The sequence below is a fragment of the Typopeltis vanoorti genome, chromosome 4, assembly GCF_054136105.1.
Source record: "Typopeltis vanoorti isolate ZY-2024b chromosome 4, IOZ_Tvanoo_1.0, whole genome shotgun sequence".
NCBI classification, from domain to species: domain Eukaryota; kingdom Metazoa; phylum Arthropoda; class Arachnida; order Uropygi; family Thelyphonidae; genus Typopeltis; species Typopeltis vanoorti.
The window spans coordinates 35084716-35110115 of NC_143552.1; the positions used below are offsets into that span (position 1 = coordinate 35084716).

General features: G+C 35.3%; 1 protein-coding gene across 1 annotated transcript; it reads left to right on the plus strand.

Moving 5' to 3' along the window:
• The first annotated feature begins 1561 nt into the window (after positions 1–1561).
• LOC150107223 (uncharacterized) lies at positions 1562–24151 on the plus strand. The gene is made up of 5 exons (XM_090391080.1): positions 1562–1670; positions 9229–9355; positions 10500–10645; positions 19125–19260; positions 23569–24151. Exons 1-5 carry the CDS (start codon positions 1628–1630, stop codon positions 23813–23815), a joined length of 699 nt encoding a protein of 232 aa, XP_090247206.1. The 5' UTR covers positions 1562–1627; the 3' UTR covers positions 23816–24151.
• The last annotated feature ends 1249 nt before the right edge of the window (positions 24152–25400 follow it).

Sequence of the window (25400 nt, forward strand, 5' to 3'; positions counted from 1 at the left end):
ACTGATCAATTTTTAATTTCAATATCACTGTCGCTGACGTGTATGACATCATTTAAATACTAGTTTCTCATATAGAAATCTCTTAATGTCATGTGATATGGGAGGATTATTATACTTTTTTTTAAGCTTTTCGTTTATTTTAAATATTAGAAGCCAGCCATTGCTTCAAAGAGTTCAGAGCTATCGGGCAGAGATAACAGAAATATTTCTTATTAGAGATGAGGAATAAGTATTTATATTTATAATACATAATTACAATACATAAATATTATAATAAATAATACATTATAATAATATTTTGCTTAATAAACATGTTAAAAGAAATCACTACTTGTAGCTCTGTTTCTACAGAAAACTGCCAACACAAATAAATGAATCAAGCCTTCGGCATAAACCTATCTTACATATAATGGGAAAACCACCAAAACAGGTATGCGAACATACTTCCGCAACTAGAAACATGAGAAGAGGAATGAGTGACAGAGAGTGTCAAAAGTTAACCTTGGTAGTGCGTGACAAATTCGGAAGAAAAACACATGTGCCCTTTCTTTTGGTGGGTTCAAGACCCGTCAAATATATAAACACGCTCTTCCTAAACTTCCTAATAGAAGTGAAGTTTGTAGCTCTTAGACAAATGTAGTAAAACTGTTTTCGAGAAATGCAGTTTTAATTCTCCAAAAACACATAGCATAAGCTACTCACGATGTTTCTGATGCTTTTATAGTGTGAGTTATCATTCATGTAGCGATAAATTTTAATATTTTAAAAGATATTATCCTAAATATATCACTTCTTTTTCAAATTAGTTACGTTATTCACTTTTGTTCATTTCATCTGAAAATGTGTCATTAAAATATACAACTTTTCCTCCTCTGGTGACGCATTTGCTGGGATCAATTTTATGACTGCGTGCAATATAGAGTATAAACAAGGGTTCAGTATGATTCACGTTTTATATAGCAGGAATAAAATATTTTACTGTTTTCATAAACAAGTGGATACATATTTTATTTAATAGGTCTCTCTCTCTCTCTCTCTCTCTCTCTCTGCATGTGAAGTTTCAGTGAATGAAATTTATAGTATATCGAATTAATTTCACATCTCTTAGACTTCATAAATAGTTTTAATTAAATATCAATTCTTAATAGATAACCATGACACGAATTAGAGGTTGTAGAATCTATATTTATACAATGTTTTCTTTAACAACTAAGTAACCTTGTTGATAGTCAGCATGAATGCATACAAAAGTACTAATAAAAATATCCATTTGAAAACCTAAAGGAAAGCAACAACACGGACTATAGGAGACATCTCTCTGAATTTCGACATTCATGGTCGATTGAATACATCAAAAAGTAATATCGATATCACCTGATAGACTTTTGTTTGCATTTTCACTTTCCGTGCTTTTATTACACAGTAATTTACATGTGAACCAAATTTCATCTAATCAATATGACCTTTGTGAAGTACACTGGGGCAAACTACGTCACCTCTTTCTACAAGCCTCGACATATAAAATCCACTCATTAGGATTCTGAAATACCTGGAGGATTTAGGAGAAGAGAGCTAGTCATTTGGCACCACAGAGTTCTTCCATTAGTTATTTCTCCTAAGGTATACAATGATGAAGGGTCTGTGTATCATCGCCATCTTCTTTATCCTTAGTAAGTATTTAGAACTCTGAACTATTCGTCAATTCCTTTCGGTCGCTAGTGTAAATTCAATCAATTTGAAGTATTTTAGTTTAAATAGAACTAGATTTACTTCTAAGTAATAATATAATTCGATATAAATGTGTTAAGTATCCATAAATTTCGTTTTGCAAATAGTTTGTTTCTATTTTTCCAAAATAAAATAGCATAGATTAGCTTTATATTCGGATAGAATTAATCTGAGGATAGTTGTTGTAAAGCCGCAGATTAACTCCCATGTTTTAAAAGTATATTTAATTTTATTAAATATTTTTTTCACGATTGAACAGTATTGAAAATCATTCCATTGCGTGTTCTTTTCACAAAACAAATACCACATAAATAAAATTATTTCTGTTCGATGAGATTGAAAAGAAAAAAAATCAACATTAAAAAAATATCATCTTCATATATCACTGTTAATTATACCATTAATTAATTGTATTATTTCATTCCAATGCCTTCTATCTGTGTAAATATGATCACAACAGATATTTACATCAGATATCTCAATATCCAGTCACTTAATCTACAAAATAACTCTCTCTCTCTCTCTCTTTTCTCTCTCTTCTCTTTGTTAATCTGGTTCTCTTATAAAATAATTTCAGGTTCTTCGTGAATGAATGTTCAGTTTTTATAAGTGTTTCTGTTCATAAATAAAACCTCGTGTTCCTTGATATTCTTCAGCATTCAAAAATATTTATGCTCATTTCCTGAAATTATTCAAGTTAAAACGAAACAAGAAAAGGTCTCAAACATTTTTGGATAACAAAAAACTTGTCTGTAGGTTATTTCAAACACTAGATTTTATTTGGACTAATACCCATTTTTTAAACTATGCGATTTTTGTTTAAATTCAATGTGATGACATTGTTTTGTACTCCTACGTGAAAGTCACAAATAATAATAGCTTTTCCTAATATATTGAACTGGTCTTACTTCATTAATAATTATAATTATTCACTGTAGAAATATATGGCTTGTCTATAAGAGAATGGGTATGAAAGTCTTCATAACACGAATCTGAAATTTAGGTTTCAACCAGGTAATTCGGGCATGTTTCGAATGCAGGTATTTCTAATCTTTTGTTTGGAATAATCCAGTTTCATATCTCGTGTAGGATGCGAGGAGGTGTTTTCCATCCAGTAAATAGACAAATTGGCCAGAAAACACAATGAGGTGTTTTTTTTGCAATATACTGCCTTCATAGCCTTAGTTTCTTACTTCGTTGATGATCGGTTTGTATTGACTCCACTGTGAATAGCACTTCTACATTATTTTCTCTGTTTTCTGGTGTTGTCCTTTTGAGATAATGTTCTATAAATTTATTTCTACTTGTTCGTTGGTCTTCTACCCGTTATGTTAGCCATGTTATGTTACATACAGTTAAAATTGGTACAATTCGTGTTTAGTTGATTTCCTGCATTCTCTTAACTTTCGTGTCTTCTCTATTAAGTCGACATCACGACTGCACATTTCTGAGTTTCAAGCGCCAGTCACAAAAGACTGTAATAAAAATAAAAGGATAAATTCAGGGAAGATAGTAGGATCTCAAATATAATATATACACAACACAAAAGGAAGTTAAAATTAAATATCACTATTTAAACATTGTTATTATATTATAATAACAATATACATGTAATAATAGTACATTACTTCCGTTTTTTAAACAAAAGTAAAAGGAACAATTTTTTGTTTTAAAATGTGAAAAAGCGCTTTTAAAATCGATCTTGCCTTTGGTTTATAATAGAAATAGTAAGGTTTTTCCCTTCAAGATTCTCTATTTAGTTGTCCTAGAAAATCGGACTAAAAACGTTTGCATTTCACAGGCACAAAACTAAGACTTCATTCTAAATTGCGTCTACATAATCCAAAGGAAAGATACAGTCTACTGTATGATGAAAAAAAGAACTATTAGGACATTAGGAGAAATTATTTTTCCTGCTTCCTTAAAAAAACTATTCCAGTTAAGTACTCTAACGATCAGATAATCTCTCGTGCGTTGCAAGTAGCGTAACTATAAGGCATGACTTCCATAGTTATCTTTACTGTTACAGAATATTACTTTACTAGTTTTTTATATGTTACCAGACATTAAAAGATTCAGCTTTAAAAAAAAAGCTCACCACATAATGCGATATGAACATGGTCACTGATGCAGAGCGTTGTCATTATACAATAACGAAAGAAGACAGTACGAGATACCTTCATGTATATGTAACAGATAACTGAACGCGAATTACCAGTTACATTTAATAACAGCTTTATGCACTGTCGGATCCTATATTCATAGCGTATCATTTAATTCTGTTTTCTTGGCGGAATGTTTTAATTTTTAGCGACAACTTTAAGAACGCAAATCCACTAAACAGTTGAAAGATGAAATAACAAAGATTTCTATGATGGTGCATAGATATGTCGGTGTTTGAACTCATGGAATAATGGGAAACTGAGGATCAGTTCTTTATTATACTAATACACGGTATATTTAAAATTAAATAAAATATATAATATCATATAAAAATATAATATAATATCATATGAGGTCTCATATGGGGATGGCAGTTTTTTCCCTTCCAAAAACTCGTGGCTTCAAATAAAACTACAAGTTATCACACACACACACACACACACACACACACACACACACACACACACATATATATATATATATATATATATATCGCTGTTTCAGTTCTACATCAGCATTCGATAGATAATAGACTCGTAATCAAAACATGTATTAAAGAGTTCCTGAACAGTTTTTTATTATGCAATTTATATAAAGACTTAATCACTTAGATCTGAATTAAACGAAAACGGAAATTTAACTATATTGAACAACAATACGAAATGAACAATTTCGAGATAATAATGAACATTTTAGTGGTAATGTTTGTCTCAGAAACTAATATCAAGAGTAATTTTGGATTTTTATATAATACAATTAAATTAATAAAGATATTATAATATTTTTGAAACACCGTACATTCATGACTATACGTTTCTTGCGCATAAAGGCAGTTTGTACTATTTTTGCTTAAAAAAGAGCGAAAAAAAGTAGCAGGACAAAGCACTAATGGACTCCAGCGTATATGCGACATAAATACTATTCCGTCCATATTATCGCAAACTCTTCTTTTCACAGACTCATTGCAATAATATTTGAATCACTATGTACATTGTATTCAGACAGATGGATCATTAATGCTACAATGGTAGTTACGCCATTCTTATATCCACTAAACTGTCTGTAGAATTTTGAGCCTAATGTATACAGGCAATTTTTTGTTACTGTTCTCAGAATCCGCTTGATTATCTCTCTCTAGAAAGCATTTCAACATGGCGTGTTCTTAGAAACCTGTTCGTAACACAGAGCTGCTTTTATTTTCCTCGCCTGGATAATGAACAGTTTCCTCCAATCTGCCTTCTTTTTCATTTCATAGCGATGACGAATATCTTTAATTTTCCTTATATCTTGTCTCTCCATCTCTTGACCTTGATATTTTCCTTGTTTTCCTTCTATTATGTATCCATCACCACAAGCTAATCGGTGACTTTACCATCAATAACACGCAATCGCTTATGATTTCGGCACATTCATGTTTCGTCAATGAGGCACAAATACCTGCTGGCGAGGCATCATCGGCACGAGTAGGTGAGCCAAATGGTATCCCAGGAAATAAGCGAGGACACACACACACACACACACACACACACACACACACACACACACACACACACACACACACACACACACACACACACACACACACACACACTAGGATGCAATCAGATGAATAATTAGAAACTGATAAACTTAATTTTATTCCATGTCACGGATTCTAAGAGAAAATTCTTGCATTTCCTTCTGGAGGGATGAGAAATCTTTGAAATATTTATTAAACTAACTGACTGCTTAATCAATAAACACACGACTATTGAGTCATCTTATATCGTATTATTGTAATTTAATTTTTTTATTTTGTTGTTTATTAAGTGAATTATGTAGGCTGTTTGATTTATTTCATTCAACATGTCTTTTCATTTGTTGCCTTTTGTCAAATCGCCTACTCCTATTTAGCCTTAAATTACTTATTAACATACAACGCGCACCGAAGCTCTAATAATAAGGATAAAACAATCGTTCATAGTATACTGATTATGGACTAAGAAAAGGCTATGAAAACAAATTCATAATGCGCGTTTGTTTTATTTGTATTGCTACAAACTTCTCTGCCGCAACTGCTAAAAATGAATCCTAAGAACTATAATTGTTTTGTATTAAGACTACTTAACTAAAATGAATTCATTAAGGTAAATTGCTGGTCTGTGTGGTGTAATGGTTAAGAGAAATATTCCGCGAGGTTGATTGAGGTTGAAATAATGACTTTCGACTGTCAGCCTGGTTGGCCGAGTGGTTAGCGTATCCGCTCTCGGGCCAAAAGGCTGCGGGTTCGAATTCCGCCGTGGACATGGATGTTTGTGATTGTCTGTGGAAATACTACTAATGATGGGGGGAGCAGTAGATGACATTTCTGTAGTTGCGGTTTGTGGACTGAGTGGTGGAGACAGAGAGTAGGTGCCCTCCCTCGATGAGTCTTTGGACTCTGAGGTGTAACATAATAAATGAAAACTGAATAACTATAGTTTCATAATTAACTAATAAGCACTGTTTTAATTTCTTTATCTGTCTGGCAGTAGTTGGGGGGGGTAAATAATCTAGTACCTAATATTTCTTAACATGTTTTTCTTTTTATTTATTATAGTGTCTTTTATGTTTCTCACTAAAATGACATAACATGTTTACGTTCGGAATCCTATTGTACCACTTTTCTTAACAAGTTGAAGGACACATAAAATACTTGGCGATGAAGAAAAGCAATTTATTATATTTACAATCACCCCCCCCCCCCCATGGCGATGCTATCGGAAAATTTACAAGTGACTTTGGGAACTAACAAAAAATCAACAATCGTTTAAAAGAAAGTCACATAAAATATTATTTATACGGATTGAGTAGAAGCCGGTTATATGAGAACTGCACATAACAGAAAACTGGATAAACAAGAATTTATGGTATTTCTATTCTACAAATAAGCAGACAAGAAACATTTTAGAACTTGAATCTACAAACTACCACCACCACTACTACTATTATCGATCGTCCACTGAGAAACAGATTTATTTAGGGAGGAATCATTGTGAACTCCAAGAATAACTCAAATTCTTACTTTATGCCTCCACTGTACGTGTAACATTACAAACAAATATTCCAGAAGTCTGTTTTATGTTTGTAACAAAAAAAAATCCTGCAATCACAAATAGAGAGATATTAACTCAGTTCAGGAGAGAGGGTGAGAGAGATTTAGAGAAAGGGGGGGGGCATATGCTGAGCGATTGTGTTTGGCCAAACCGATAAACTAATACTAGGTTCATCATTCCATGTATAAGTGGATTTGTGCATATTCATATTGACAGCTTAAATTCTCCCTTTGACCCGCTCTCCCTTTTCTCACATTATATATTTATTATTGTAAATTTTATTTTTACTTATACACGAGGCGTTGATCATTATCGTTGTTGTTCAATCCAACGTAATTCCCTTGCAAATTTATATACCTAACTTGGCGTTTCTGCAACCTGCTTGTAACATCATTGTAATTGTCCTTTGAGATTACATTCAGTACTGTCCTCAAATCAATTTGTATTTCTTCTCTGAATATCTCAAATGTCTGAAGCAACAGTTCCATGTTAGAGAACAAAAAGAAATCACAAAGAGCCCTAAAGTAAGAGAGAATGAAGGACCACAGTCATGTTGTTTTGGGGCAAAAATTGTTGCAGAGACAAGATCGCTGTCTATACAACGCGAAATCAGCTGACATGTTGAATAAAATTGACTTAACCATATGACTAATACTCTCATGAATTGTGCAACTTCTATCTTCGTGAATCAATTCCCACACTTTTTTCAACATTCTTATCAAAATGCTAGGAATCCTCACCCGACAATTAACCAATCTTAAAACTAGAAAACGACTTAAATGTTAGAAAACTAGTCGTTTTCTAGCATTTAATACAAAACGGTGTTTTGCACGTCACTCATTTCAGAAATAACAGAAGACAATAATAAACAGAACCGAGAAATTAAGACAGTTAACATGGAAAACACTTCAAACTAGAAACGCAACATTCAACAAACGAACCCATTATGAAGCGATACAACAACCCTTGCATTAGGACGTAGTCCGACAACAGTGAGTACTTCCTGACAGAGTTTAAAAGTGGCGTTGTGATAGGATGCCATGTTGCAGGACCATCTCTTCGGCAAATTGTTGACAAATTGCGCCATCTCAGGTCAACAATCAGTGATATCATACTGAGATGGAAGCACAGGGAGTTAACTGCAAGTGCTACCCGCAGTGGACGACTCCCCACACTTACCGAATGTGACCGTAGGGACGAAGGATAATATGTAAAAACCGCCATTCTTTAGCAAACACGTTGAATGTGAAGTTCCGAGCATCGACTGGAAACGAATCTGCACCAAAGCATTTACAACCGAGTCTTACAACATTGGTTAACATAGTTGGACAGCAATATGCAAGCCCAGCACATTACCCGAACCAACATGCGACGTCTCTTTCAGTGGTGAAAAGAGCGTGTACAGTGGGATATGGTAGCTTTGAAAGCTATGTTATGGAGCGACGAATCACGCTAGACCCTCTACCGAGCAGATGGATTGGTGTGGGTGTGACGAATGTGCGATGAACGTCTCTTACTAGAGTGCGTAACCCCCAACTATAAAATTCGAAGGTGGCTGATATGGTGTGATGATATGGTCCTGGTTTTCCTGGTTTGGCCTTTCAGCTCTGTTTGTGGTGCCACGAATACTGAACTCTGAAAGATCTCTGAACATTCTGGACAATGTAATGCTTTCTAATTTGTGGCGTTTATATGGAACTGACCTTTGCCTCTTTCAGCAAGACCGTGTCATAAGGCTGCTACTGTAACTGCGTGCTTGTGGGCATGAACATCACCACTCTTGAATGGCCCCCACAGAGTCCTGATCTCAACCCTATTGAACATTTAACGGATGAACTGGAGGGTCCGGTGAGGTCAAGAAAGGCCCGACCTTACAACACTCCAGATCAATGGGGACGGACGGTCCATTGATCTCCTTCATACTCTTGTAGAAATTATGCCCCGTAGGATTGCTGCAATCATCGCAGCGAAAGTAGGTTCTAAATATTATTAAGGTGAGTGTCATGGCTGTTTGTTTCTCACACTATGGTGTCCATTGACTTCTTTCCAAGCAGTGTATTTGTATTTATAAATTTTTTGACGGAAATGGAATGTCACATTAAATTTTTAGACAGTTCATTCCATATAACTATAATTAATAGAGCTACAATAGCACATTAGAAATCCTATTTGCTTGAAATTATAGATTGATCTTTTCTTACTGAAATTCGTGTGATTAAAAACGAGATTAAATTCACAAAACCAAATTATGTATATTTTTCAGTTTTCCATCAGGTGTCCTCACAATCGTGCCATCTTCGAGAGGTCGACTTATGTTTCGCAACTTTAGTTTTGCATCACCAAGGGAACGGTATCGCGACAACAGATGACGAAGTAAACACTCAATGCGAGTAAGTAGTTTTTATTTGACATTGAGAACGAGAGTACATTCCCATCCCAAACACAAGTTGATAAAATCTGTTTCCTTAATACCGCAGGCTGACAGATTAATAAACACGAGACATAATTTATTCATATGATTCATTTAACGTCATTGGTAGGGCATGCGACTTCCCTGTTATGTTTAATAAATACGATATAATAGATTAATAGCGCTTTCGAAGACGGATGTAACTGAGAGGATCGCTAGATTTCGTTACTTTGACGAATACAAGTTTACATATACAGTACTTGAATTCGAGAATAAAACTCTTGAATAAGCTACTTCCCTCAACAGAATATAGTTGAAACCAACATTCATACATTAATTAGAATTGCATGTGGTAATATAATCTTAGTCCGTCATAAAGAAAGAAAATGAACTAATATAATGAATATTGAACTAATATTACAGTGCAGATATTAACGAATTTGTTTCGTAGGTGAGAAGGGATCATTATTAATTGTCTTTAGGTGAGATGTGAGCTTTGTCTCCCGGTGTGACATCACTTCCCCTCTTACTGGAGGCCTGAAGTGGCTTAATAAAGTTCCATGTTTGGTCTCTATAGCGGTAGCTTAGGCTATTTAAAAATAAATAAAATACAAATATGTAATATTAACAGTGCTAGCAGATTACTGAAAAAAGTCGTATTATTTGCTTGATTCTAATTGCTAGCTGGGGCTCTTTCCTAGTTCTTCCGTAAGTTAATCAATGTTTGTTGGAAGTTTGGTTTGTTTCTCTCAGAAGAAACGCAAATTTTAACCGAGCAAATCAAAGAATCAACCATAGCGATCGTAGAATATATTCCTTTGTATACTTATACTGGTTAGAATTAGGAACGTAAGATGATTGCCATTGCATACCCGTAAATTCGTAACTTGCGTGCTAGAAAAAATTCATGCAATTCTCATAATGAAGGAAGGTAGTGACTGCATAGCTTACCAAAAATCTTAATCTCATTATAAAAAGGAAAGGCGAAGATTTTAAGAAATCCCATTAAACCTGAGTCATTACTCAAATATTAATTATTACCGTTTGGCAATGTAACTTCAGTCATAAAAAGTTTACTGTAATTTTTTTACTTTATTTATTTGTTATTGTTTTATTTTTTTCAGATCCGTGAAGGAAGCTAACTCGTGTTTTGGAAACTTCTCACAAAAATGTATGACTCCTCTGCAGAGACAAGTTGTCGTTTACCTTCTTGAAGGCTCCGAAAATCTTCTAAGTGGCTTTTGTACCCCTGGCTCTCAGTTACGAACAGGTAAATGATTCATGATGCATAAGTAAGTTTCCAAGACATTTTTACGATGCAGTTAATATTGCTGTTTATACGCTATTTCCATAAATAACTTAAAATCAAGTTATGGGTTGAGCGATGGAAGTAAAATTTAAAGAAATAATTCAAACACAGTGTTTATCAGCTGAACTATAATTTAAGAAACTGATGCTTGGATGGAAGGACTAGAAGAGTAAAAGACCTGACATGTTATCAGAAGGCAGAATATCGTTGGAGATTATCAAAAAAGCCAAAGGAAAGCTTAATGAATTTTGTTACGATTGGAGTGTAAGAAAACGTAATGGCTATAACAGAATAAGTTGAAAGATGTGACGAGAGTAGGTGGTTGGTTGAATTGTTTAATGACCACTTGTTCAAACTTTATACCTGGTAGAAATGTTGCTGAATGTAATTTGTTGATGATCAGGAACTGGTAGAAATGTTCCTGAGTGTGTTTAAAAAGAATGTTCAAGAGGTTAACGCACCTCTGATCTCATTCGTAATAAGTCTTAATAGTAATAAAGGAGTCTTTATGAACTCCATTAAAAAGTCTTCATGGAGTTGGTAAATCAATTATACATCAGTTTATGTTTCTGGAGTGGTGATTAAAATTTTGAGAACGCGTTAGGAGACTATAAGTAAGGAGTGGAATTTGTTTAAATCTCTGTGGGAAAATGTTAGGTTTTGTTTAGTAATTTAATCACACTGTGTAATAGGATGAGAGCTGTATGAATAAGGAAGATGTAAAAATGAATTCACTATAATATTATACGATTTTACAGTATGGAAGTTACTGCATCGTTTGAGTGCAGTGAGAATGGTCATGAGAAGAGTTGAATAATATGAATCAGAAAGCATTGAATGCATTGTGTGTGTGTGTGTGTGTGTGTGTGTGTGTGTGTGTGTGTGTGTGTGTGTGTGTGTGTGTGTGTGTGTGTGTGTGTGTGTGTGTGTGTGTGTGTGTGTGTGTGTGTGTGTGTGTGTGTGTGTGTGTGTGTAAAGAAGAAAACTATATTAGCGATAAAAGTCTCTCCTCGACCTATCATTCTATTTCTGTCATCTCATTTCTCTTGAAAATAATGGAAAAAGATAAAAGTAGCAATTCCTTCAAAACCAAGTAATCCCACACTATATAGTCCGTCATTCTTGATCCACAGCAGATCTCCTTGCTTACTTCACTCCCTTCTGGAAGCGTCATCGCAAGATTTGGTAAAACTTGTGCTATTAGCCTAAACATATCTAGGGAAAAAACATTTGATTAAGTATACACAGCAAATTATTCTTATAAGCTGCCTTTCACTCATTGTAAGGGGGCGAGTTTCTCCCTTTCAATGAGAGAAGTGTGGACGTCATGATTGGTAACTTCCACACTTCACATTTCTTTTTCTTACAATGCAAGACTGCCGAATTCTATTTTCCCTCCGTTTTCTTCTGTAAATTAATGACTTCTCTCACTGAATTCAGATCCTATCCATAATTTTGCTCACTGCTGTACATTGCTGACAAGTAACGGGTACTCCTCATCAAAACAGTAGCACGGTCCGAACATTCAAGATTTATCTGCCAGTGCCTGAAACATTCGTCTCTGTGTGCCATGATAAAATGAGATGAAAAGAATCCAGTGGAATTTAATACGACTTAAATTTCATTTCGACTACCCTTATCTTAAATAATATCCAAATCTCTAGTCAAGATTAGTAAAAATCAAGTAAAAGTCAAGAAAGGTGTAGTTAAGATTAGATTTCTCTTTTTGTGTAACATACATGAGGCAACTCGATCCTTCCCACTTTAGCCATCCTCCTTCTCTTACGTATATTAGTCCTAGTAGCCCGAGACGAAAAACCCAAGTTTCCGAGGGAAAATGAAGCTTTAAAGATAAATAATCAAATGTACTAGAATGGCTATTAGAACTTGGATCACGATAAAATCAGCAAATGCAAGTTCAGTGTTCCTTGAAATAGATATTAGACGAATGCAGGAGTGTCAGGGAGATATTTTATGCAGAGTTTAGTTCGAAGGACTGAATCGGACATTGGTTGCTTTCTCTTTATTCTTCTCATTTTATGCAAATAAAAGCTTTTGGTGACTATTGGTTCGATTTAATAGAATATCATATAGTAAGTTAGCACAAAATAAGTCTAGTTGGATGAGCAAACAGCTGAAGACTCTATGGGATAAGGCTGAATGATAAGTAACGATTGATTTGCAAATTAACCGATTTATTAAGAGGCCTTACACTTGAATGAATCGTACGATTTTACCACTAGGTGTTGTAGCTTATAATCAAGGATTCATGTTCAATTCAAAGATTATAAGAAAACGACGAAAAAAACACTACATTATAATAAACATTTTAGCGGAATTTTTGCGAAACTGAAATTTTATTCTTTATATTTAATAAAATGCACACGGCATTTGTTAATCAGAGAACCTGTTTAATTAAAAAAATAATAAAACAAATTGAGAAAAAAAAGTCTCTTGTATTTTTACGTCTACATTGAGCTTTATTTCGGTTATCGCTTAAATTTTCTCTTAATTAGCGAGAAAGTTGGCCAGTTGGCCAGTCATTGCACTAAAAACGACAATGGCAATTCCACATAGCTCTTATGGTATTCCAAATTAAAAAAGTGTATGCTAGGTGAAAACCTAGCATGCACTTTTTTTTTTTGAACATCGATAAAAATTGATGAACATCGTTTTACATGGAACTACTTTGTTAACTGGAGGCCTAAAATGGCATAAATGATGTTTGAACTTCATTGTAATGTTCTAGTGTCTAAGTTTCGTTGTAATACAACCCTCAATCCTCAGACAACCCTCAACAGGCTTTCGCACGTTTGTAAGAAAGATAAGAAATATCCTGGTCCGTTAATAGGTTCATCTAATTGTTACAACAGTAGTAAGATTATGTTTAATGCAGTTAAACAGATCATACGAACATAATAAATACAACTGAAGTGAAATGATTATTTGTAGAAGGATTATTGCTATTGTAAGCTCGGTTTAAGTGACCATGGAATATTAAGTCCATTTTTAGCCTGGAAATTTAATATGAAGGGACATTATTAGCTAAAACTTAGCATTACACAAGAAATGATAAATTCTAATGTTAAGTTCCAATACGTAGGATGCTATTCAAGTAATTTACTTAACAACTTAATTCATAGAGGATCACAATAAAATGCTCTGAAGTTTCCAGCATAACGCAAATATCCTTATCACAGTGATAATAATGTCCTAAAGACAGTAATAATATTATTATATGACACCCCCAGGGAGTCCAAAGACTCAACGAGGGAGAGCACCTACTCTACCTCTCCATCTCTCAAATCCCCCCAAATACAGCGAACCGCGAATACACCAACGCCATCTACCGTCCATCACCACAACCACTAGCATTTCCACAGACAATCACAAACAACCATGCCCACGGCGGGATTCGAACCCGCAGCCTTTTGGCTGGAAAGCGGATACGTTAACCTCTCAGCCAACCAGGCCGGCTGTCAATATCACTGTCAATTAATTTTTAACTAATTAAAATTAATTTCGTCGATTAATTTAATGTTATCAAATAATCGTAACGAGATGATAATGACCATTTCCTTTAGGATTATTTTCATGCTAAATTACACAAGTACTACTTGCAATGTTCTTATATTGGTAGCCACTAGAGGGCTACATGGTGTGTAGTGTTTGCGGATAGCTCCTGAACAGATAAGTACTATTTTGATTAATAATTGGTAAATTTGCATAGTATTTACATAGTATTCTTTACTTTTCGCATTTTAGCGTGTCTGGGTGATTTTGTGTATTTTTTGAGTATTTTAAATAGTAAAGTGATAGATACGATTATCTGTGCACATGGCCCCATTAAGAGAAATACAAAGATGGCGTCCAGCTTTGTTTAAAAATTTTAATTTAAAGGATTTGATTCAGTGTACCGTTTGAGAAATGTATGCATTGAGGAGAGCAGTTGGAGTCTGGTTAAACAACGATAGTGAAGTGAATGTGTGCAGAAAGTGTAAAGAATGTGAGGATTTAAAGGGTGTTTCAGGTTGTGTGAGTGATATCGTTGTTGAAAGTGAGAATCTAGATAACAGTGATATGCGAAGTATGAATAGTGATGTTTGCGAGGTAGTACCTGATAGCTGTGAGAGTGGCGTTGAAAGTGAGAATAAAGGTAAACATACAGAACGAATGAGTGAATTATCGGAGAATCAAAATGATGAGACTGATGCAATGAGTGAGATCGCTCGGTTACGCGGAGCGATACACAGAGTAAATCGGCAGCTGGAGCGTTGGCAAAAATGTTTACCAAGCGTACCGACTAATAAACGGCAAAGGTATGATAGAAAAAATAAGAGTATGATAGTGAGTGTAAACAAAATAAAAGAGCGAGTGTTGTATGGAGATTCCTTAGTAAGAGGTGTGTTAGTTGAGAGTTTAACAAAATCGTACCAAACCTGGTGCGAACGTTAAGAATGTAAGCGAGTCAATTAGAATACAAAAGCAGCGGGTGAAAGAATTGATAGTGGTGGCAGGTACAAATGATATGAAAGGAAACAAAAAGGCTATGAGTGAGGATGTGAAGGAATTGCTTGAGGTAGCAAAAGAGAAGAGGGAGAGAGTTAGGATGGTGAGTCTGGTTCTACGGTATGACAGCAAAGAGTATAGAAGGAGGGCCATAATTGCTAATGACTTTATGCATGACTTATGTTTGATGAGTGGTGTGGAATTTGTGGATATGTGGAATGAGTTCGATGGGCGAAGGGATTTATATAAAATGGATGGTTTGCATTTGAATGGATTTGGTGTACGGAGACTTGAAAAGGTGTTGTCGAATGTAGTGGAAGTAAATGTGTAGAACCATGGAAACTAGAGTTATTAAGGGGGGGGGGAAGTAGATATGCAGACTTCAGGGAGACAGTTGAGTGTGTGAATGTGTGTAATATGCCCGAGCATGGATTTGGTGTACGGAGACTTGAAAAGGTATTGTCGAATGTAGTGGAAGTAAATGTGTAGAACCATGGAAACTAGGAAACTAGAGTTATTAAGGGGGGAAGTAGATATGCAGACTTCAGGGAGACAGTTGAGTGTGTGTGAATGTGTGTAATATGCCCGAGCGAGTAGGAAGGACCACGAATCAGAATGGGATAGTTAGTATAAGGCATCAAAATAGGGATGGGACAAATCGGCTTCTGCAATTCATGTATACCAATGCCAGAAGTATTAGGAACAAGAAGGAAGAATTTTTGGCCTGGTTGGCACTTCCAGACCACAGGTTATTGGCATTAGTGAAACATGTCTGACAGAAGATGACACAGCTAACGGGATTGAATGTGAGGGGTATGGTGTGTTCAGGAGTGACAGGGAGAATAAAATGGGGTGAGGAGTGTTATTGATGATAGCTGATGAGCTACAGTCAAGGAGAATAGAAGTGGAACTGCAGGATAGAGAAAAGAGCATATTTGAGGCTATTTGGTGTGAGATCGAAACTAGCAGAACAAAATATACAGTTGGGTGCTGCTATAGACCAGTTGATGGAACAGATGGTGAAGATAGGCAAATAGAAGAAATGAGTCGAAGGAGGGTAATAATTATGGGTGATTTCAACAATGGTAACATTGACTGGAAGGAGGAGAGTATGTAATGGAAAATACTAGGGATCAGAGAATGCTTGACCTAGTAATTGCATCTGAGAATTTGGCTGTAACGAATATGACCATGTTGCCACCAAATTGGTGAGAGTGATCATAGCGTCTTGACTTGGGAGGCGGCTAAAGGTGTGGAATTGACAATTAAGACAGTACATGTGGAATTATCCGGCTGGTAAGTATGACAAGCTAAGGAGTTTGATTGGTTCAGTGCCATCGCATGTAAAACTGCAAGGGCTGGATGTTGATATTTCATGGGAGGCGGTTAGGAAGTGTTTGCATGAGGCAATGGCTGACTGTACACCTAGAGTTGGAGTAATAAATCAAACAGGGGTTAAATGGATGAATAACACCATTAAGCTTGATCTGAAAAAAAAAAAGAAAAAAGAAACTACTATGGAGGGAATTTAAGGAGAAAGGTGGCCGGCAGGCACATGAACGGTATAAAGCGCAGGCCAAAAGTGTAACGAGTGTGGTAAGAAAAACAAAAACAGATTATGAAAGAACATTAGCCATGCAGGCTAAAGAGAATCCCAAACAGCTTTTTCGATATGTTGCAAGTAAAAGAAAAAATGTTATGGCAGAATAGATTTTAAAGAATGCCGATGGTAAGGAGGTAATCGAATCAGTTGATATAGTTGAATTACTGAGCGAGAACTTTGCAAGAATATATCATCCAGGTGGTGACATTGCAGAAATGAATGACCCCATAGATTATACGGAATTGTGGTGAATGAAGTGGAGGTGAGTAGTCTATTACAAAACCTCAATGTCAATACATCTGTGGGATTGGATGGTATATCAGCTCGTGTAGTACGTGAAGCGGCTAAAGAATTTGTCAGTACCTTTGACCATTTTGTTTAATTTGAGTCTCGGGTCTGGGTTAGTCCCGAGGGGATGGAAAGAGGGGAAAATAGTTCCACTGCATAAAGGAGGTTCCAAGACTGTTGTTGTAAATTACCGACCGATTAGCATATCAGGAATCGTTGTCAAGGTCTTGGAGAAATTAGGCAAGAGAAGAATACTGGATTGGATAGATGAAAATGGAATACTGTATGGGGGACAGCATGGTTTTGTGAAGAGTAGATCATGCCTCAGTAACTTGCTCACGTTTTATACACAGTGACAGCTGAACTCGATAAGGGTAATGGGTTTACAGTGATTCTACTGGACCTTGCTAAGGCCTTTGACAGGATACCACATGGAACTCTAAACTGCAGCATATGGGGATGGATAAAGGGTTGGTAAGATGGATAGGAAGATGGCTGATGGAGAGATATCAGAGATCAGAGAGTGGTTTATTCAGGAGTAGAGTCCAATAAACGCTGGCTTGTGACTAGTGGTGTGCCGCAGAGTTCTGTTCTTGGACCACACTTTTCAATTTGTTCATTAACGATGTATGAAAGGATCTGAGAGGAACTGTTCATTTGTTTGCTGATGATGCAAAGTTGAGTAGAGCAATAGTGAGTGCACAGGATGTCAAAATTTGCAAGATAATTTGGATAGTTTAGAGGACTAGACTAAGGAAAATGGTTGTCAAATTAATGTGGCAAAGTGTAAGGTTATGCATTTTGGGGTGAAAAGATCAGCAACAGTATATCACATTGGTGGAACCATACTTCAGGAGATTTACCAGGCCAGGGATTTGGGAGTGTTGGTGGATAGGGAGTTGAAGTTTAGGGGGCATATCGCAAAAATGGCTAAATCAGCTCATCAAATCACTTGGTTGCTGAAAAATACTTTAACAAGCAAAGACAAACAAGTTATTGTTCCTCTGTATCGAGCCTTGATAAGACCCCATCTAGACTACTGTGCCCAGATATGGGCGCCAGGGTTTCTTCTTGATGGGAAGGAGGAGGAGGTGGAGAGGATCTAGAGACGAGTGACCAAGATGATTGCAGGTCTATGGAATGAACCTTATGATAACAGGTTGAAGATTTGTGGGTTGCAAAAATTGGTTGATAGGCGGAAAAAGGGTGATATGATTGAGACATTCAAATTACTGAACGTTTTCTATAAGATTAATTTGGAAGATATTTTTAATAGGACTGGTGGTGGGAGGACAAGGGGCCATATATGGAAGCTGGGCAAGAATGTGGTTAGCAGGTCTGTTAGAGCTAGATTTTTTACTTGGGGAGTGGTGAATGAGTGGAATAAGCTGCCAGAGTCTGTTGTGGGTTCTATGACTGTGAATGAGTTCAAGGCGAGGTATGATAGATACTGTGTGAATGTCGAATAGTTGTTCTTGACATGATGTTAGGCCCTCCCTCGATGAGTCTGTCGACTCCTTGGAGTTGCCCGGAATAATAATAATAATAATATATGGGGGCTCCCAAGGACAATTTCCAGTCTAAAAGTAGTTCGTGGCATATTAGTTTTGACCTCTGACCTAAGTAAAGAGCAAAACTTTGCCAATTCTGGGCTAATTAAGGAAAGATGTCGAAATAGTTTCGCATAAAAGATCCAAAATAACACTCAACTTTCCTGCTTCTTTCAATTATTGTTTAATGACGCCCTTTTAAAGAACAGGAAATCAGTCTACAAGACAATTTGCTTGATTGCGATTACTTCATGTATATGTATGACAAGGTAATATACAGACCAAAATTTTAGATTCATGTATAAAAAATCAATGTACCTATAAAATTAATAAACAATCTAATAATCAACTTATTGAAACTTAATTCTCGGCAAGGATATGAATTTTGCGGTCGTTAATATATTATAATACAATAAACATTATCTATTAATTTGCCCATGTTTATAATCAAAAACAAAAACATCCAGATTATTATTTGTGTATTTTACAGATTACTTGAAGTATGGTAGCTGCATCGGAGAAGTAATCAATGGGGAAGACACAAAGACATGTCTACTTGATATGCAAGCGGCAGTAGAAACTCTTGACAGCGCTGCATATGACAAACGCATTCCAATTGGATGCTGGTAAGTTTTCTTAACGTCTCATAGATGGCGGCACATTCTATTTCGTTATAGAAATCGCGGATCGTTTTAAAACAAGGCGATACGGAACAGAATTAATATGATTTTTAAAAAAAAGAATGAAAATTGTTTAAAATTTATTTTATAATTTATAAACATAGCTGAACAGGAATATATATGAAAATATAAATTCTGGTTTTAGCAATGATAAAGTTTATCATCGTACAGAGTAATTTCATGTATACAATTAAAGTATTATGATTATAATACTTTGAATACACGTTTTGTATTCAGTAAAAATTTCTAAATGCCCGCCTATTTAATAATAATCATAATAATAATTTCTCAACTAGAACTAGAATAGTTTATTCCATTTCAAAGAAGTTACATGCACGCATACATAAAGAAAATAAACAAGAACATAATCCTTGAATAAGGTTTCAGTGCTCAGTATTGCTTCCATGAGTAGACTTGTTAACGAGCAGAATTTTTTAAAAATTTGTTAACTCCTTTTACACCCCAAATGGTGTAGATGAGTTCACTTTAACTCTGTCTAACTTTCAGCCAACTATCTCTCATTGGCTATGGTTAGGGATGATTTCCCCTCAGTCTATCAGATATAGCTGGTTCAAGCTTTCATTTCAATAATATTAAGCAGCATCCAGTGATATGAGAGTACAGCAGATACCTACTGCCATCTGGTGGTCTCTCACCCTAATGCAATACAATGTATAATTGACAATTGACATTTATTCTTTAAGGGTGAAGCAAAATGCTTTTCATATTCCCCGCTATCTGTTGTGGTTACAGTGAGGGTAAAATTTACGAGCAGTTTGCTCGCCCTGAATGGGCATGGAGATTATGCATCGTTATAGGAGGCTAATATAGCTTTTGGTCTTCTATATTTGAATATGTCCGTTGGCTCGTATGCTGCAGCTTGTTGAACCAAATCGTTTGGATGTGTGGACGTCTTTAGAAAAAACTTGGAAGCTAAGGAAGGATTGTAGATAAGAGAGAATATAGGGAATATTTGTGTCTCTGTGGAGTTGGCTGTTTCTAACATACCACGGGGCGTTCAGAATCATTCTCAAGCACTTGTTCTGCACTCGCAGTATTTTGATAATGTTAGTATTAGAGGTGTGGCTCCAGGCTGGAGAGGCATAGATGATTATAGGACGAATCATCATCTGGTATAGTTGCAATTTGATTCTGTTGCTGAGTTTGCTATTTCTATTAATTAGCGGGTAGATCTGAGCTATGGCTTTAGATGCTTTTGCGCATGCAGACTTGATATGTTGGTTGAAAGATAGCTTTTTGTTGAGAATCACACCCAGGTAATTTGTTTCTTTCTGCCAGGGAATTTTAGTATTGAATAGTAACACATCTCTTGCAGGAGACATTGGCCTTTTTGAGAAAAGAACCGCTGAGCTTTTCAGGGGGTTGACTTCCAGTCTCCACTTGGAGAACCAACCCTCCAGCTTTAGAAGGTTTTCTTGAAGCTTTCTGGTAACGAAGTGGGGTCTGAGAGATCTGGTTAGTATTGCCGTATCGTCCGCATACAGAGCTAAAATGGAAGTCATCGGATTGTGTGGGATGTCTGACGTGTATACAGAAAACAGCAATGTAGCCAGTAGAGATCCCTGCGGCACTCCAGCAAAGATATGGCGCTGGGACGATGTAGAACCGTTAATTTTAACTTGCATTGATCTATTCTGAAGATATGAACTGATTAGATGAACCATTTTCAGTGAGATACCGGCTGAGATAAGTTTGTGCAGGAGTCCAAAATGGCAGATTTTGTCAAATGCTTTGGATAGGTCTAGGAATACAGCTCCTGTGCACTGGCGCCAGTTGTAGCTGGTGGTGATATATTCCACAATTCTGTGGATTTGCTGGGTAGTACTATGGTGTTGTCGAAAACCAAACTGTTCTTTAGGGAGGTTTAGGTCGTTTACTGAGGTTTGGAGTCGTGAGAGGATGACCTTCTAGGCAATCTTACCCAGATTGGAGATGAGACTGATTGGACGATAATTCTGCGGTAAGTGTGGGTCTTTGCCTGGCTTATGTATAGGAATCACATCAGCCAGTTTCCAGGTGGAAGGAAAATAGTAAAGTCTTAAGATTGCATTTATTATACTGGTCAGGTGCACTATAGCTTTTCGAGGCAGCAGCTTGATCACCCTGTTTGAGATGCTGTCTGGTCCAGGAGCTTTATTGTTCTTAAGTTTTTTAATAATATCATATAATTCAACAGGTGATGCGGGTGCAATATGGTCAGCACTGGTATCAGGGAGGTTTAGTGCATGCCTAACGTGTCTGTGGATTTTGTACAGATGATTGAAATCAACGTTGTTATAAGAAGGTTTGCACTGATCCTCAAGATTTTTAAGTATGGCTTCTGCCTTATCTGCATCTGTGTGGACTAGGCCCTGGTTTGAGATTATATTGGGTAGGGATCTGTTTTTATTTTTGATGTTTCTCAGTAGGCCCCAGATAGAGTGATCAATAGGCGAGATCGAGGCTAACTTTTTATCCCAAACTTGGTTTCTATGTGTTTTAAGTGCATCTCTTACTGCTCCATTCAGTCTGTTAAGCACTGCCTTATCCTGAGGTGCGCTACAATGTATACTATTGTCACATGATTACTTTACTATATATTATATCTGAAATGGTGTGGGTTGTACAGTCGATTCTCTACAGTAGAATTAATACATGTAAATTATTATTATTATTATTATTATTATTATATATTATATATATATATATATATAGGGAGGTTTAGTACATATATATATATATATATATATATATATATATATATATGTACACAATGTAATTTTACAGAATTTTTTTCTATTTTCAACTATACTGTAGTTGAATAACTGAATAGTATTTTCAAATTATCATTATTATTATTAAATAATATTACATATGAAATTATAATTATAAGAAACGTAAAGAAGTACTTGCTTACACTATCAACATTGCTCAATAACATCTTAACAAATATCGATATTCTAATCTTGACTGAAGTTTCTATGTGTGATACAGAAGCGTCTGTTATACGCAGTTATCAGTCCTACATCTTATGCAGACCACGAAAAGAGGAGGCCGCATTATCACGTTTGTAAATGAAAAGCACAGTGTGACCAAAACCATAATACTTTCGAAATATTACTCTTGGAAATCACTACAGATGACAGATACAACCACAAATACACGATAAACACAATATACAGACCCCCAGTTACAAACACATAGCTTCTTCATCAAAAAATTTGAAACGTGGCTAAGTGACATCAACAATTGCACAACAGATAGACTGATCTTAATAAGTGATATTAATATAAATATCCTTGACTGTGGCTCTCCAACCACTAACACATATCTTGATATATTAAGCCAGTACGGCATAAACCCGACTATAAGCTCCTCAACAAGAGAATTAACAACTCACTAAACACAATCATGCATAGACCACATCAACATACGAGCTCCTGTCAACACATACACGTCATCAGTAATTACCATTAAATTCGCTGGCCGTTACTTTATTGCAACTTCATTCCACAGTACCACTTTTACATCCCCCACACGCTGCAACCCCCCAGATAAACTGCACTCTACCAGTATAAAGCATTGCTGATAACCTTAACGCATACTGGAACAGATTACTTAATATAAATGATCTAATAACTTTATATAGCAGCTTCAAATCCTAGTTAAAGAAATATACAGAAAGGCAACAAAATATCCAAGAAACTGGTGACAAGCACTAAATAATCCATGGATAAATGAGGACATCCTTAACGGTATTGTAAGAAATGACATTCCATGAAAGAAAGTAAAAAAGTCACCCAATGACATTTACTTACAAACATTGTACATGAACAAGAAACCAACTAACAACTAAAATTAGGAGTGCGAAAAAAAAGACACTACTACTTTCAGAAATTCGTGGAATACAGTATTAATATGAAGCAATCATGGTCTACATTTAATTAACTCTTATGCTAAAAAAGGAAAACCTTCCCACAAGATGTTATCACCAAAAACTTCGGTCAAGAGAAGAACCAGAAGGAACTCGCAGAATCATTTAACTATGTCTTTACAAACGATATAAAATAAAACGTCTGCCATCTTTTATTATAATTTTTAACTTGGTCGATCACTTAAAGGGACTGTTATTTCGGATTTTTATAAAGAAATAATTTAAGATAGTTATTCAGACTTTTCACAAAGAAAACCTTTAGATATGTTTTATTTTCTCTCCTTCCTTACAGAATAATTTATTTCACTCTTCTTTTCTAGTGGTTACCAACGATTAATGAAGTGTATTAAAGGTCACTTGGAAACAAAATGTGGTAAGGAATCTGTCGATCTTGGTGACAAAATGCTCAGACTAGCTCTCACTGATCTTGCTAATCTCTTGTGTCAACCATATGACAATGACGGACCTAGATGTAATGGCGTACTTCCTCCACCTGGCACAACTCCTAAAGGCTCAAATTCAGATTCAGCCCTCTCCCGTCTTTTGGCAGCTTATCTTGGGAATTAAAGTACTAATCTACACAAATCACTAACGCCAAACTGAAAAACAAGATCAAGAAAATGTTATCTGTACTTCTTTGTTATATGAACCAAATACGAAGACTGTTATCTCATGCTTGTCTATTCCCATATTGGTATTGTGCAATATCATTTTCAAATATCTGAAGAAACTTTGTTGTAATGATGTTTCATAATTGATGTTTTGTATCTATAAAGTTCACTTTTTTAAAAACGAAAAAAAAAAAATGTTTAAAAATCTAAACGATTTCGCTGCTTTGATGCTCATGTTTAATTTTAATAGCTAGCTTTCTTGGCATGTTGTATAAAAGTCATTATGCACAGATTTCTTGTCTTATTATTTGCTTTGATACGGTTTATTTTTTTCACATTCTATATACATTGATTCCAGCTTTGCTAATAAATAATATACCATACCATAGACTTAATTATAAAGAATATGTGACCAAAACTTAGAAATTATAATTATGGTATATAAATTCTTCGATTTTTCTGAAATAATTTCTTGTAGCTCCATGTGGCTTCATGTAATGGAGTTGCCCTTTTGTTCCAACCGTAAACTAAATTTAGTTCTGACTAAAGTGAAATTTTTAACAAATTGCATTTAAAGGACACATTAGAGATTATGTGATTTTGGTGCCGAATTTGATTGAACTGACAAAGGCACGGTAAGAAAAAGTTGTTGATAAAGATCAAACATGTGAACGTAGAAATATATACTCAATTGCCGAAAATAACATGAATGGCGGAGAAGTCATGAATAAAATAACGGATTTTAAAAGATTAAAAAATCGAAAGGAACAGATGATATAAAATATATACAAAGCCAGAAGCATGAGGATGTGCTGGCCGTTTCGTGGAAATTATCTTTAGTAGACGAAAATTTAAATCTTGATAGATTATATAATCAATTATAATTATAAATTATATTTTAGTAAATTATATTAAAAGATATAATTTGTTAAAAACTTCATTTTATTTAGAATTAAATTTAGCCTTAGGCTGAAATATAGGAGATCCCTTTACCATAAAACATTTGCTACTTCAGCTTAATATATCTCGTTATAAAGACTACTATCTTAATTAAAAATTTTTTTTTTCAACATTAATTGTTTAAGGACAGTTTTTAAGTCACACATTAGATGTGAAATGGAAGCAGTCGATAATACTATATGCCCTATTACGCAGCTTTGCAAACGATATTTAATTGATAATTTTTTTGTAATGAAATAAATCTTTAAAGAAAATTATGTTAAAATGTTCCTCGTTCATATTCTTTCTAAAAACAGAAAAGATTTTCCCAACATTTTCCCCCTTACTTACCAGTATATCTGACTTTCAAGTTCATATGATTACACAACCCTTGGAATATGATCACTGCTCTCTGATGTCCGTATCCCATGCACTGTTGCAAGAAACTTTCAAGAACTTTTTCAAGCTATGATGTGATAGCTGAAGGGCTCCTCATTTTTGAAGCCTTCCTTCTTCACTTGAAGTATTCTTTAGCAGTATAGATAAAGCAAAAATATATATGAACAGAATTATTGGTGGGAAATTAAAGCATATTAAAAGTT